The 16,015-nt window shown below is 40.4% G+C and overlaps 1 protein-coding gene across 1 annotated transcript in view; it reads left to right on the top strand.

Annotated features, from left to right (window-relative positions):
- The first annotated feature begins 2,616 nt into the window (after positions 1–2,616).
- The window catches only part of GFM1 (G elongation factor mitochondrial 1), a 41,815-nt gene continuing 28,416 nt past the window's right edge, over positions 2,617–16,015 (top strand). The window contains exons 1-8 of the mRNA XM_080655731.1: positions 2,617–2,818; positions 4,046–4,198; positions 5,411–5,543; positions 6,532–6,736; positions 8,807–8,923; positions 12,338–12,488; positions 13,134–13,291; positions 13,702–13,786. Coding sequence (XP_080511857.1) covers positions 2,729–2,818; positions 4,046–4,198; positions 5,411–5,543; positions 6,532–6,736; positions 8,807–8,923; positions 12,338–12,488; positions 13,134–13,291; positions 13,702–13,786 — 1,092 coding nt within the window. The 5' untranslated portion in view covers positions 2,617–2,728. The remainder of the gene's footprint in view (positions 2,819–4,045; positions 4,199–5,410; positions 5,544–6,531; positions 6,737–8,806; positions 8,924–12,337; positions 12,489–13,133; positions 13,292–13,701; positions 13,787–16,015) is intronic.

Here is a 16,015-nt window from a genome sequence, read left to right as displayed (position 1 = left end):
GTAATAGATAAACTTTTATTTAACACTAGTGGCCCGGTACATGAATTCGTGCACATTGAAAGGAAATTAAGTAGAAGAAATATTTTAATATCACTATTTGCCCTTTATAACAGAAGTATCAACCAAACTTACAAATGACAATAACAGATCGAAACACACATGTGCGATTGGCACCAGTGAGAGCTTTATATGTATCGCGCATGTGTGAGTCATCTTAGACTTTTATATATATAGAATAAACTTACTTAGACCTGCTTTCTGATGTAGCTAAACTTTTTCCAGCCCAGTGAAGCACCCCAACTTTTCTTTCAGGTAATTGTCAGCAACACAGCAGTAAATATCAACACGAAGCAGATTATTATTGTAGATCATGCAGGGAGAACAAAGGATAAAATATTTAACTGCAGCAGTGTTTGACTATATTCTGAGCAGTGAAAAAACCTGAAGTCATTTTCAAGGTCCACCATTTCTTCTTTTTAGTTGGGTCAAGTTTCTAAACTTTCTAAATCTCAATTTTCCAGCTAAGGAAAAAGGAAAGAGGATTCCACCAAGTCTCTTATCTACCTACTCCAGGACTTCTGTGAGGATCAAATGAGATGAGGCACGGGAAAACACTTCACGGGTTAAAGTGTAAAATGTTTGCACCTGGCTATAAAGCAAGTCATGTTCCTGGGCTGAAGAAACTCCAAGAAAGCTAGTTGCTAGGGAGAGGAAGCTGGGCATTGCTACGTGACATCATTACCCAGCGCCCACAGCAGCTGTTTCTGGGCTGGGCTGGGCTGTGGGCCGCATTTTGTTCCATGGGGTCTCGGCAGCATCGGCTGAGAGTTGGTGGGCTGTTGCCCTGGGGTGGTGGCGGGGCTTGTGTCCCACTTGGGGGAAGCCGAGTATTGCTTTGTGGTCACCAGGTCCATGATACCGTTTCTCTGTAAATGGCCAGTGTGCATCATGGAAGCTCCTGTGTTGAGTGTCTGCCCCCTGGTGGTCAGTGAGCATCATAGCGACCAGTTGGACAGTTGGACACTTAGCATATTAGCCTTTTATATACAGAGAAGAGATAATTACCTTAAAATTAAAGTAAAAATCCTTAATTTTATTACCACTTACAAAATTATATATTTTAACATATATTTTAGCCAAATACATTAAAAGCTTATAAAGACTAAATTTTTAAAGTCTATAAATGAAAAAGTTTATTTAAAGATATATTCAATTTTAATGAATTTATCAAAGCAGCTTACAAATCATTTATTGTAAATTAATACATAGATGATATGCAAAAAGTAGGTTCAAAATTCATCGAGTCTGATTTTTTTGTCTTTGTAATTTATTTCTGTTTATTTGATCTGATTCATTCATTCATTTTAACAAATACTTACTGAACATCTAGTACATACAGGGTTGCAGCAATTAACAAAACCAAATCACTGTCCTTCTGGAATTGATATTCCCATTGGTAGTCAGACAATAAACAGGTATGTTAAATAGCTGGCTATAACTAAGGAGCAGCATAAGAAACGGAAAGGGAGTTCGGAACGTGCCGTTTTAGAAGAGTTGGTCAGGGAGCATCTCACTGCTAGAGGCTCTTTGAGCTGATAGAAGAAAGTAAGGGACAGAGGCACGCTGCTATCTGGGAGGAAGGAGGACCCTGGTCATGTGAGGGTAAGCGGAGAGGCCAACGTGGCTGGAGCAACCCGGCAAGGGCAGTAGAGCGCCTTGGCTTAGCGGCTCCAGCAGGGCCCTGGGTGCTTACTCTGACAGGGATGGGATGCCGTGACACTTTTTTAAAAAAAGTTATTATGAAAAATTTCAAATCTACACAAAAGTACAGATAATAGCAACGATGAATTCACTGGGTGGAGTGTTTGCAGCAGGAAATGACATGACCTGGCGCGGTTACTGTGTTGAGAACAGACAGCTGTCTCCCGCAGTTTTTCTGTCGCGGTGGCAGTGCTGGAGAGGTGGGGAGAAGGGGCAGCTTCGGATCTATTTTTGAAGGCAGTGCCTATAGCATATGCTGACAGATTAAGGGTGTCAAAGAGTGGTGTCAAAGTGACGAACATTTGTGATATGGGCAACTCAACCGAGTTTCCATTTATACAATGAAGACTGCGGAAGGGCTTGGGAGGAAGCTCAGGAGCTCCGTTTTGGACGCTAAGTTTGAGATGCCGCTAAGAGATTCAAGTGGAATCATCAAGGATACTGTGTTCCTTGGACTGGACATATAACGTTTAATTAACAACAAACAATGACGGAACATCTCGAAATGAGAAAATGCACAAATAATTGATAGTTCTTATCTTTCCTTGTTCTCCTCAGGTCATGTTCTTCAGATAATTATTTTTTATATTTGTTATAGCATAGATAAAAAGTTTGCATCTTTTTCACTTAAATTCTGTTATAAACATTTCTCCACATTGCTATATGGGAAAAACTCACGTTTAAAGGCTTGCATCTTTCTGGGAATATGCAAAAGCTTGGTAAGAGCCACAAAGCGATTGCACTTTCTCTTCCAACCCGGCAGAGGGCGCCCGGTCAGCGGAGGGCGCTGCTCTGCTCTGAGGTCCGGAAGCCCCTCCCTCTTCCCTTCTGTGCCCCCTCGCGTCCTTCGCCCCGGAAGTGCTCATCCGGTCCTGGTCGCCGGCGTGACTTTGAGCGCTCCGGCTGCGGTGCGGGTTGCGGAGCGGACCCGGAGCCGCGGGACCTTCGTACTTGTTCTGTGTTTGCCATGAGGCTGCTGGGTGCAGCCTTCGCCACGGCTGTGGGCCGCGGGCCGCTCCCGCGGGTCCCGGCCGCCCTGGGCTGGCAGGGGAAGCAGGTATCAGTGCCCAGCGAGGCGAGACAGAACAGGGAAACGTCCCTGGAACCTTGCGGCCCTCCGGGGCCGGGTTGGTGCTAACACCCCTTCCCTCCCTGGCGCCTCCTTACTGACTGAGCTGACAGCTGCTTGTGCCCTGGGAGGTTGGGCGTGCCTCCGACGTCTGATGGAGCCTCTTCTTTTTGCTGTACCTTAAAGAAGAGAAGTGACTGGAGGGAAGGGCAAGACAGCCGAACAATTGAGTGTGTCCAAGGCCTCCGACTCTTTATCAAGTGCTCTTTGCACTCGAGTGTGGCTGGTCCGACTGCCCGCTCTCAGCCTGCCCTGGGTGGTTTGATTAGGCGCGCGAGCCTCCGGGTACTTTGCTGAGCTCTGGTTTCTGCCTTTCGCTGGGGGCGCAGAATGAAGTAGGGTTCGGTAGGAGTTGAGCCCTTCCTGTCATGCAGACCAGACCTCCTCTGCTTTGCTCGCTGGTATCCCTGGGGTGGACTCAACTACGCGCCTGTCACCCAGATTCCATCTAGTACTTGACCCACCTTTTCCGAGGCCTTCTGCTTTCCTTTCCCCAAAGGTGGCTGCAGTGCATTTTGGATGTACAGTCCTATAGGAAGAGGTTTATATTGTGTCTTGATTCCATAAATGCAAGATTTGACCCCCTTCCCCGATTAATATAAAGTGGTGTGTGTGTGTTTTTTTTTAATGTCATTGTTTGGGGGTAGAAGGAATTGGAAACTTTTTGTAGGCTGCCTTGGAGCTCTTGGCACCATAGAGCACATAAGGCCTCGAACATTCTTGCTTGCTGTGAACCACAATACACAATACGGGTGGGGTGGGGGGAATCAAAGTAAAATTTAAACTAAAAGCTATTTCCTAGTAAAGTAGCTGTTGGGAGCTGTCGTTCTGATTTTACCAGCCCCAGTGTATATTTTCAAGCCTGTAACATTCCCTAAAAGTGTCTGCTCCTTTTGTTTAATTAATTTATTTTAATACATCTTTTTTTAATTTAATTATTTTTAAGAACATATATTTTCTGTCCTTTCTTGCAGTCTCTCCTTTGATTACAAGAGTTGCAGGTTGAGACATTTACTCTTCCTTTCCCGATTATCTCAGATGATGTTTTGTGTCCATTGAGATTCCTTGGAGGAAAGATGTTCCCCCAACCCATTTTAATTGCCTGTTGTTGCCTTGTAAAATGTGCAATGAATTGGGCTTTTTTTTTTTCTCCAGGTTAATTGGAAGGTCTGCAGATGGTGCTCATCAGGGAAGATTCCTAATGAAAGGATAAGAAATATTGGAATCTCAGCTCACATTGATTCTGGGAAAACGACATTAACAGAACGAGTGCTTTACTACACTGGCAGAATTGCAAAGATGCATGAGGTATGTGGTTCGTGTTGATTCCGATGAGTTAGAGCTCGATTTTAATTGTTTTGTGGTTATGATTTAACAAACTTTACAAAACCTGAAAGGTTTAAAGAATGGTAGCAGTGGATCTTTAATCAAAATCATATTACACAGTGGATAGCTCAAGTAGGCTTGAAATATTGCTCTGAGGAATTGATCTAGTGATCATCATTGTAGGTATACTGAGTAGGTGGTCTTTTGAGAATGTTAAATTACATAATGTGATGTATCCTTAAGCAGCCATTAAAATAATATTTACGTAATTTTTTTAATGTTATGGAGAGATGTTTATAATGTTAAGTGGAAAAAAAAGATTTAAAATGATGCACAGTATGAGCTTAATACAGACAGTCCTCGGGTGACGTCGGACTCAACGTACGTCATTTTGTGGTTACATCGCCATCTCCCATTTATTTATTAAAAAAAAAAAGTTCCGTCATTTCAACGTATGTACTTCCGTGCTTTATGTTTTTTATTATTTACTGTATTTACCACAAGTAAAGGTCAGGAATTGTTATCTTTCTTTTAAATTTTTTTACTGTTTCACTTCATTACTGCTGTGTATGTGCTCCATGTGAGTGACCTAGGTGCTTACATAGGTGGGTTCCGACTGACTGTGGTGTGGTAGGAACAGACCTCCGACGTAACCCGAGGACCTACTGTAGTTTAAAAAATATCTGTATCAGGAAAAAAAATTTTAAAGAAAATCTCGAAACTCTCCTGAAGAAATTACATATCAATGAGTAACTTAACACTCCATTGAAAAATATTTCTTCAGATGAAGATCATCTTCTTAAATCGCATACTTTAAAAGCTGAATCCTCCCCTCCTGGGCCTCAAAATCCACATATAGCAGAGCAGGCAAAGCTGTTCTCTGAACATCGCCGCACAGACCAGCAGAGGGCTGGCGGGCAGGAGCAGTGCCGGAGGAGCAAGGATGGCTCTAAGACTGGGTGACTGCTCTACGGCAGTAGTTGCTGAGAACGGATGAAAAAAGGGTTAGGCAGGTAATGGAGGGCAAAATCTGTATCAGCTTCCTATTTCATGAGATCATATGGTTTGACAAATGAGACTTCTCTGCTAATTGCATCATTTAACTACCTGTGCTCTGGTTCCATCTCTGTAAAAATGTCTTTGCTTCTTGGAATGCAGGGACAGAGAACTCTGAATTGCTGTCCTTGTGTTTAGGTTAAAGGTAAAGATGGAGTTGGTGCTGTCATGGACTCCATGGAACTAGAAAGACAAAGAGGAATCACTATTCAGTCAGCGGCCACCTATACCATGTGGAAAGATGTCAACATCAACATTATAGATACTCCTGGTGAGGTTTCTGTTTTACCGCAGCTTGTTTGGGCAGAAGCACAGTGAGCTCTTTCCTCTACTTTGACACAGCTTATATTTGAGTATCAAATAACTAGAGGCCCAGTGCATGAAATTCGTGCCCGGGGGTGTGTGTCCCTCAGCCCAGCCTGCACCCTCTCACAATCCAGGACTGCTGGCTCCCAACTGCTCGCCTGCCTGCCTTCCTGATTGCCCCTAACCATTTCTGCCTGGCAGCCTGATCACCCCCTAACCACTCCCCTGCCAGCCTGATTGATGCCTAACTGCTCCCCTGCCAGCCTGATTGCCCCTAACTGCCCTCCCCTGCAGGCCTGGTCCCCCCCAGCTGCTGTCCCCTGAAGGCCTGGGTACCCCCAACTGCCCTTCCCTGCAGGCCTGGTCGCCCCCAACTTTCCTCCTCTGCTGGCCGGGTCACCCCTAACTGCCCTCCCCTGCAGGCTTGATTGCCCCCAACTGCCCTCCCTTGCAGGCCTAATCCCTCCCAAGTGCCCTCCCCTGCTGGCCTGATCGCCTACAACTGCCCTCCCTTGCAGACCTGGTCCCTCCCAACTGCCCTCCCCTGCTGGCCATCTTGTGTATTGGAGTGACAGTCAACTTGCATATTACTCTTTTATTAGATAGGATACTCAGAAGTGTGACTGAGTCTCTGTTAGAGAAGTTTGACTTGGGGCCTAGAGTGTCTCACTTATCCTTTTGTGGTTTCCCTGAAAAATAGTGCTAATAAATGGTGAGTAGGAAGATTTGTGCCTTTTGCATGTTGTAGCTGATTCCAGAGGTTCCCATGCCCATGTATCTTTTTGAAGTGATCTTGTTGGACCTTATGGTGAGTGAAGGGTATTGGTGATTTAAAAAATTTACATTCTAATTAGAAGCCTTATGTGATGAGCAGAGATACAGAAACTTTAAATTGTGCGTGTTATAAAACTTCAGGCTGCTCTTTAAGACCCTCACACACTTGTCTCATTTAGGGCATGTGGACTTCACGATAGAAGTTGAAAGGGCCCTGAGAGTATTGGATGGCGCGATCCTTGTTGTCTGTGCGGTCGGAGGGGTGCAGTGCCAGACCATGACTGTGAATCGGCAGATGAAGCGCTACAATGTTCCATTTCTCACTTTCATTAACAAACTGGACCGATTGGGCTCCAACCCCGCCAGGGCGCTGCAGCAGATGAGGTACTGATTCTTAGAAGAACAGAGGGGTGTGATGATCTGCATGATAAACTTGATATCCAGAACAATTAGTGTCATTAAGCTTTATCCTTACATTTCCCCCCCACCCCACCTCTTTATTTAATTTATTGAGTGATTTAGTAAATGGAGCATTGAAGTCAGTAGTTTGGTTTTGGTTTATGGTGTGATCTCATCAACTGCCTTCTCTCTAAAATGGGGAAAATATTACTTGAATTGTAGGGATGCTGAAGGTGAAGTCAGAAAATAATCTGGCAATTTAAGCTGTTTTGCTATAATTAGAGAAGTTATAATGTAAAGTAGATTCTAAAAGTACTTTGTGTTTGTTTAGAAAAATCTGGAGGATCCCCTTTAGTTTAACCTTTACTTGAGGAATTTAATTAATGCCCTGAAGTAGTATGCTGTATTTCCTTGCTCTCATGGTCAAATACCTGCTGAGACAACGGGAACACTTCCGCTCTGTACCGGGGTAACCCAGTGGTATTTGTAGTGTGCTGCATTGCACAATTTGTATTTCAGATAGCCTTTGAAAAGAGTCAGTCTCACTTTTTACCTCTTGTAGATGTGTAAGTGGAACTCATTTCACAAGAGAGAGCTGATAGATCAGGGGTGGGCAAACTTTTTGACTCGAGGGCCACAATGGGTTCTTAAACTGGACTGGAGGGCCGGAACAAAAGCATGGATGGAGTGTTTGTGTGAACTAATATAAATTCGAAGTAAAGGAGCGGAGGGGAGAGCAAGAGAACCGGATAGAACAGCCGGATCCGGCCCGCGGGCCGTAGTTTGCCCAAGGCTGTGATAGATACAAGAGAGACATAGGCAGCAAAGTTCATGATAAGGGAAAGACTAAGAGTGATGTGTCTGATGACAAAAGATTCGGTGTTGAGGAACTTTTAAGTGACCGTATTGCTGTGTGCACTTCGATAAAAGTGATATATTTGAGATTACAAGAGTGAAATTTGTCCTTTATTGAATACCTGTAAAATTTTCTTGGTAAAATGAAACATTTTTACTTTTCATTTTTATTACTATATTTTAATTGTGGTTGGCAATATAGGGACTCTTTCTGCTAAGTCTTTTTCTGAATTTTAGGAATATTCTCTTTTAGCATCTATTTGGCTAGTTTGGTTTGCTCCACTCCCTTTTTACCTGTTTTCTCATTTTGTAACTCCCATTAAACAGATTTTGAAACTTCTTCATCTGGTCTCTGTGTTTTAACTTCTGCATCTGGTCTCTGTGCCATACTTTCTGTCTCTGTTTTGGACTGGGCAATGAGCTAATTCTTGAGGTCAGTCTTCTAGTTCACTAATCTGCTATTCATCTGCATCCCTTCAGTTAGTTAGCCTGTTTGTTCTTTTTAATTTCAGCAATTATATATAGTTAATTTCCATAAACTTTCTCTTTTATTGGAATATTTTTATTAATAGAGATAATCACTTCTCAGACCTTTACATTTTATTTTCTTCTAGTATCTCTCTCCTTGGAAGTTAGTACTATTTCTTGAGCTTATACCTCTCTTTCAAGCTATTGGTTTCCTTCAAATATTTGGTGATTCCTAGTTATCTAGCCATAATCATAGATGGGCACATAGAATCTAGGTAGCTAGAACATATTTCTCCTTAAGTGAGAATCCCTGTCTGTGAATGTAATTTTTATTCAGTAGATGTGGCTGATGGAGTCACAGACTGATAATAAGGATCTGATTTTAACACCTGCTCTGAGAGTTTTCTTCCAAGAACTTCTCTTCAGATAGCTATACTCTGTTTCGCCAGAGTCAGCTGATTCAAGAATGAGATGTGGACATAGTTATCCTACTATCCCTTTAGAGTTCTTTTAATTGCCTAAATAGGGTTGTAGCTTCGTGAGCATGATGAGTTTGGCTGTTAGTCTGTTCTCAACTGCTTTATATATTCTGTTCTGACTGCTGATGACACCCCTCCCAGAGCTACAACATCTGCCATTGATTTCTTCTTACATTTTTTTTTTTTTTTTTTGTAATTTCAAAGGGATATGGGGAGAAAAAAGGGGGTAAGTATATGTATTCTTATTTTTCAGGTCTAAACTAAATCATAATGCAGCATTTGTGCAGATACCCATTGGTTTGGAGGGTGACTTTAAAGGTATTATAGATCTTATTGAGGAACGCGCCATCTATTTTGATGGAGACTTTGGGTAAGTATTAAAAATATACCGTTAAATTACTATTACATTTTAAAAAGTATTGAATAGAAGGAAAAGGATGAGTTATTTAAATAAACAACTTTTTGAAATGTGGCTGGAAGAATATCCTCTAAGATGATTTTGTTTTAGTGCCTTTAATCCTAGTTGCTTCCCATTTTGCTTAGTATTCATTCCAAGGGAGAGTATGTTACTTGTTGGGTAATATATTTGCATCGTATTATGACCTGCATGGTGTGGTGGAAGGAGTCTTTCAGCCTGAGCTAGTAATGTAATGTTGCATTCATTCATCCATTCATTCATTCTGCAGACTTTTAGGGGAGCAACTACATCCTGGATATTGTGATAAAAACTAGGAAGAAAATAGGCATCATAAATATTCCCTCTACCTACTTCATGGCATTGCAAAGATAAACAGATTAATATGTAAAAAGCAGTTAAAGATTGTACAGATGTGGTTTAGGCAATACAAGAAGCAAATTGGTTAACTGATATGGTATTTGGCTCATCAATCAACTTTTGAGTGACTTTCACATACAAATCACTATAGTTTCTCAGTGATTGTCAATCCATGGCATTCAGGAAAATCACCTGGAGAGCTTTAACAAACACATATTCTTGTATCCACCGCCAGAGATTCTGATTCAGTAGATCTTAGGGTGGGGCCTGCAATGTGCATTCTGGAAAGCTCCCAAAGACGCTGATGTTGCAGGTCTACAGACCACTTTAGTGGCACTAATCTAGACAATGTGGGGGAGTCATAAATGATCCTTTGTTCTGAGGAGTGGCCTCAGCAGCCTGGCAGTTTTTCCAAAGGTACTTCTTGAGGGGTTTCCTTCCTTTGCTGTGGAACTAGGATTGCTGATCTGGCGGGTAGGTAAAGGGTGTCGTGATCAGTTAAATACAGAATTTATCTTGATCAGCCATCTTGTGGGCAGGAAAGAGATGGGAGCTGTCCAGCAAATGAAGTGTTTCTCACACTTCTTGTGTGACAACTGAGTAATGACTGCAAGTTTGTCTATTATTCCTTACAATGTAAGGCCCAAGAGCACAGGGATTTTTATCAACGTTATTCATTGCTATTTTCCCCAGCCCTAGAGGTGTCTGGTACATAATAGGGACTCAAAAAATGTTGGTAAATAAACAAACAAATCCACTTCCCCAGAATTACCAGGGCACAAGTTTCTGTCTTCTAAATTAGAGGCTTTTAAACTTGTTGTACATCAGAACCACAGGTGTAACTTCTTAATATACCTGCCCCCTTTCCCAGCCCTGGACCACTGGGTTTGTATATTTTGATTCTGACATAAAAGTCTAAGCACTAAAGAGCTTAACAGAAAGGAAGAAATTAAGTTCTAAAGACTATGAAGAACATTCTTTAGAAGTATTTGCAATTGGCTTTTGCTTTTTTATTTAGGTACATGTTTTCTGAAGAGATTACTATTTTTTTGACATTAGTTTCAATTTTAAAGATACTTTGAAAACTTTCATACTAATATTTCTAAATATCAAGTATATTCACTTCTTGGTTGTATATATTTTAGCTGTGTCTCTTACCTATTTGGCCTCTACTGAGGAATGGAGAACTGGGGCTAAGGTTGAAGAGTCTGTCGTATTTAGTAAACTTTTTTTTTTTTAGTATTTTTTCCCCCTTTATTGATTAAGGTATTACATATGTGTCCTTATCACTCCATTGTCCCTCCTAACCCCCCCCCACTCATGCCCTCAACCCCACTGGTGTCTGTGTCCATTGGTTAAGCTTATATGCATGCACACAAGTCTTTTGGTTGATTTCTCCCCCTTACCCCTGCCCTCCCCTACCTTCCCTCTGAGGTTTGACGGTCTGATCAATGCTTCTCTGTCTCTGGATCTGTTTTTGTTCACCAGTTTATGTTGCTCATTATATTCCACAAATGAGTGAGATCGTGTGATATTTATTTTTCTCTGACTGGCTTATTTTGCGTAGCATAATACTCTCCAGTTCCATCCATGCTATAGCAAATGCTAAGAATTTCTTCTTTTTTTACCGCAGCGTAGTATTCCATTGTGTAGATGTACCACAGTTTTTTAATCCATTCATCTGCTGATGGGCACTTAGGCTATTTCCAAATCTCAGCTATGGTGAGTTGTGCTGCTATGAACATAGGGGTGCATATATCCTTTCTTATTGGTGTTTCTAGTTTCTTAGGATGTATTCCTAGAAGTGGGATCACTGGATCAAATGGGAGTTCCATTTTTAGTTTTTTTGAGGAAACTCCATACTGTTCTCCACAGTGGCTGCACCAGTCTGCATTCCCACCAGCAGTGCACGAGGGTTCCTTTTTCTCCATATCCTCTCCAGCACTAGTCGTTTGTTGATTTGGTGATGATAGCCATTCTGACAGGTGTGAGATGGCACCTCACTGTCATTTTGATTTGCATCTCTCGGATGATTAGTGACTTTGAGCATGTTTTCGTACGTCCCTTGGCCTTCCTTATGTCCTCTTTCGAAAAGTATCTATTTAGGTTATTTAGGTCCGTTGCCCATTATTTGATTGGGTTGTTTAGCTTTCTTTTGTTAAGTTGTATGAGTTCCCTGTAAATGTTAGAGATTAAACCCTTATCGGAGATAACATTGGCAAATATGTTCTCCCATACAGTGGGCTTTCTTGTTGTTTTGCTGATGGTTTCTTTTGCTGTGCAAAAGCTTTTTAATTTGATGTAGTCCCATTTGTTTATTTTCTCTTTAGTTTCCATTGCCCTAGGAGCGGTATCAGTGAAGATACTGCTTCGGCATATGTCTGAGATTTTGCTGCCTGTGGGTTCCTCTAATATTTTTATGGTTTCTCGTCTTATGTTTAAGTCATTTATATCCATTTTGAGTTTATTTTTGTGTATGATGTAAGTTGGTGATCTAGTTTCATATTTTTGCATGTATCTGTCCAATTTTCCCAGCACCATTTATTGAAGAGACTGCCTTGACTACATTGTATGTTCTTGCCTCCTTTGTCAAATATTAGTAAACTTTTTTTTTACTACAAAATTGAGTATTCTGTGTTAAAATTGTGTGATTGTGTTTGTTACTTTGGGAAGGTTTAATTGGGTCTCTGATCCTGCCTGTAAGAGACTGCGATGTTTGGAATAATTTGGTTAATAGAATTTTCAGGTGCTCACATGGAGCCAGGTTGGCTCTGCATCTTGGCTCTTCCGTTTACTAATAGTACAATCTGGAGCAATTTGCTTTGCCTGTTTTGCCCATTATCTGTCTGAATTTTAAAGATATCCATTAGTATTATTTGCCATATTAATACAAATATATCATAGCTCTTTCTCACTAAAAAGATATTTTAGCTATTAGTTTAACATTTTCATTGGTGCTTTATATATTTAATTGTACATCCTTAAAGTACCAATATAAACATTTCTTAGTCAGATTGTTCGCTATGGGGAAATTCCAGCGGAATTCAGGGCTGCGGCAGCTGACCACCGCCAGGAGCTGATTGAAAGTATTGCTAATTCAGATGAGCAGCTTGGTGAGATGTTCCTGGAAGAAAAGATCCCCTCAATTTCTGATTTAAAGGCAAGTGCTCTCAAAATAAGTAATGTGTGTGTGTGTGTGTGTGTGTGTGTGTATGTGTATACATATATTTTTTTCCTTTTGATTAATTCTCACTCAGTATTATTCCATTGATTTTTAGAGAGAGTGGAAGGGATGGGGAGAGACAAGAGAGAGAAACATCGGATGTGAGGGAGACACATCGATTTGTTGCCTCTCGCAGGCGCCCTTACCAGGGCCAGGAATTGAGCCTGCAACCGAGGTACATGCCCTTGACGGCACGCACCCCAACTGGAGATCAAACCCACAACCAGAACATGTGCCCTAACCGGAATTCCAATCCAGTGACTTTCAGTGCATGGGGTGATGCTCAGCCCCAAGTCACACCAGCCAGTGTTGTATATATATTTTTTTACCAAATTAAAAATTAGTGACATTTCAAGAGTGTTAAAAGCAGCTTCCTAGGCCTGAAAAAGGAACTGTTTTGTTTTTTCTCCTTTGTTTTGAATTTTAACCTTAAGTTATAGAGGACCTACCTGATCCTAATCTCCACTAGAGCCAATACTCCAAAGAATATTAATTCATTCATTTGTTGGTTTGTAATTGATCTGAAACACAGATGTAATTTTTAAGATTGACTAATCTTTACTTTTTTTTTTTCTTTTGTAGCTTGCAATCCGCAGAGCCACTTTAAGCAGGTCATTTACTCCTGTCTTTTTGGGAAGTGCCTTGAAGAACAAAGGAGTTCAGCCTCTTTTAGATGCTGTTTTAGACTACCTCCCAAATCCCTCTGAAGTCCAGAATTATGCTATGCTCAAGCAGGAGGAGTAAGTCTTGGAAATTGATTCTTAGTTTATGCAGAAATATTTTAACATTGTGCACTATGAAAGAATGTAAGAATGATTCTTCTAGTTATATCTATTATTTTTCATAATTTACAAAAACAATCATCATTTCTGTTTGGGTAACAATTTTGGCATATACAAAAATATTATACCACTTCCCGTATTATATTTTATTTGTGAGTTAGAAGTGTGATATATTATCCCTCAAGATGTAAATCTTTAGAAAATTCTCTACCAGACCATTTCTGTGCGTTTTTTTTTCCCATTTCCTGTGATCCTATCACAATGTAGTAACTGGTGTGCTTTTTCTCAGATAATACTCTGATGAAACAAATTGATATAAAAGAAATATCAGTTGTTACATCTCACAGTTATATTTCTTTTATTTTAAGTGACTCAAAAGAGAAAACCAAAATCTTAATGAACTCCAACAGAGACAATTCCCACTCATTTGTAGGCCTGGCTTTTAAGCTGGAGGTAAGTTGCTTGCTAATGTATTTAACTGCTCAATATAGAAATTTTCTTTTAGGCTTTTATTCCTATTACTAAATGACTCTTCTGACAGATTTGGCTATAAGTTTCTCCACTATTACTCTTTTTCCCCCCTTTCCATACTGACTTTTTAGAAGGAAGTTACTATGCACATCTCATGCTCTACCTCCTTGAGGTAGCAGTATCTACTTCTTTTTTTTTTTTTTTTTTAATATATTTTATTGATTTTTTACAGAGAGGAAGAGAGGAAGGGAGAGGGATAGAGAGTTAGAAACATCTATGAGAGAGAAACATCGATCAGCTGCCTCTTGCACGCCCCCTACTGGGGATGTGCCCGCAACCAAGGTACATGCCCTTGACCGGAATCGAACCTGGGACCCTTGAGTCCGCAGGCTGACGCTCTATCCACTGAGCCAAACCGGTTTTGGCAGTATCTACTTCTTTGATACTAGAGGCTTGGTGCACAAAGTCATGCACCAGTGGGGTCCCTCGGCCTGGCCTGCGGATCGGGCTGAAACTGACTTTCCAACATCCCCCAAGGGGTCCCAGATTGCGAGAGGGCACAGGCCAGGCTGAGGGACCCCACCGGTGCACGATCAGGCCTGGAGAGGGACGCGGGATGTTGGCCAGCCAGGAAGGGACCGCGGGAGGGCTCCAGGGCATGTCCGGCCCGTCTCGCCCAGTCCCAATCAGCCGGACCCCAGCAGCAAGCTAACCTACTGGTTGGAGCATCTTCCCCTGGTGGTCAGTGTGCGTCATAGCTACCAGTCGAATGGTTGAATGGTCACTTAGGCTTTTATATATATAGATATCAGTATGAACTTCTGGGTATTTACTTTTTACTTCGAGTTACAGTCAATAGTATGTTACTTGTTTTGGTGCCTAGATTGACTGATTTGGTCATTGCAGCTCTTTCACTTGGCTCCTGAGTCTGATTCTCCAGCGTTTGCTTTCTGACTACTTTCTCACTTCCTGGCACTACAGGATGCTCCAGGCTTATCTGATATATTCCCTGCCCCAGCCCTAGAATCAGCCATTCTTTTAGGGGTCCTGGTTCCTTTTAAGAGTGAATGATTTTAGAAACCAAGATTTGATCACTGGGTGTGCTTTTTGTTGGGGTATTGTTGCTTCTGTTCATAATATTTTATGTGAGAAAAAAGGCAGAAAAGTTGGAAGTATTAACAGTGGTATAAATGGAATTATATTTGGGGGGCTTTTTCCTAGATTTTTATTTTTAAAACTACAATATACTTCTTATAACCTCTAAAATGAAGAAAAAGTAATTTTAAATTAATAAGTACAAGTAACATTGCAGTGACAATTGTGCATAAAGCTTTTAAAAATGTATTTAGGAATATTTTCTTAGGATCTCTAGAATAGCGATTGTAGAATTAAAGGTATGGAATATATTAATATATAATGATTTGTATTGCCACATTGTTTTCATACTTCTCAGAATTAATGTATTTGATTATTTCAGTGAATCTTTATTAGCAATGAATATTATTTATTAAAAGTTATTACTGACTTCATAAATGAAAATATTTCATCTTAATTCCTAATGATAGAGAATATTTTTTCATATACTGTTTTTATTATGCAGTTGTATTTTCCCTTTTGTTATTGTCTATTTCTTTTTCTAAAATGAGGATCAAAGTATTTTACTTATTTGTATGAACTTTCTCTAATAAACATGATTTGTTAAAAACAATTTGAACTTTAAAATTTATATAGTCAAGTCTATCAGTTTTCGTCCTTAGTCATTCTCTTATTCTTAACCTTAGAAACCCTCCTTTTTGAATATATTTAATATAAATATTTACTGTTCTTTTTCTCTTTTTTTTATGGTGGGATTTTTTTTTTCCATTGTTAATCTAACTGGAATTTGATTTGCTGTGGGTTGTGAAGCAGGATCCAAATGTTTCTCCATTCCAAGAACAGTTGGCCAGTTACCAGTTTTGAACAGTGTTGTACTTTTCCATTGACTGTCATGCTTTCTTTATCATTATTGATAAATGAATTAAACATTTTAGACATTTGTACTATATTCTATGGGTTGTTTAGTCTAATTTGTGCTAGTTCTATACTTTCCAAGTTTTGGAGTATTTAATATGTTTTTATACCAGTCTTAGTTTCTTTTCATTACCATAGTTTTTCAAAAGTTTTTATTTTTATCCATTCTTCTAAGTGACTTTTAAAATCATGAATTAAATG

This window comes from Plecotus auritus, assembly GCF_963455305.1.
Source record: "Plecotus auritus genome assembly, chromosome: 2".
Lineage (NCBI taxonomy): Eukaryota > Metazoa > Chordata > Mammalia > Chiroptera > Vespertilionidae > Plecotus > Plecotus auritus.
Note: the sequence above shows the minus strand (reverse complement) of the source record. Positions and strands in the feature narration are given on the sequence as shown.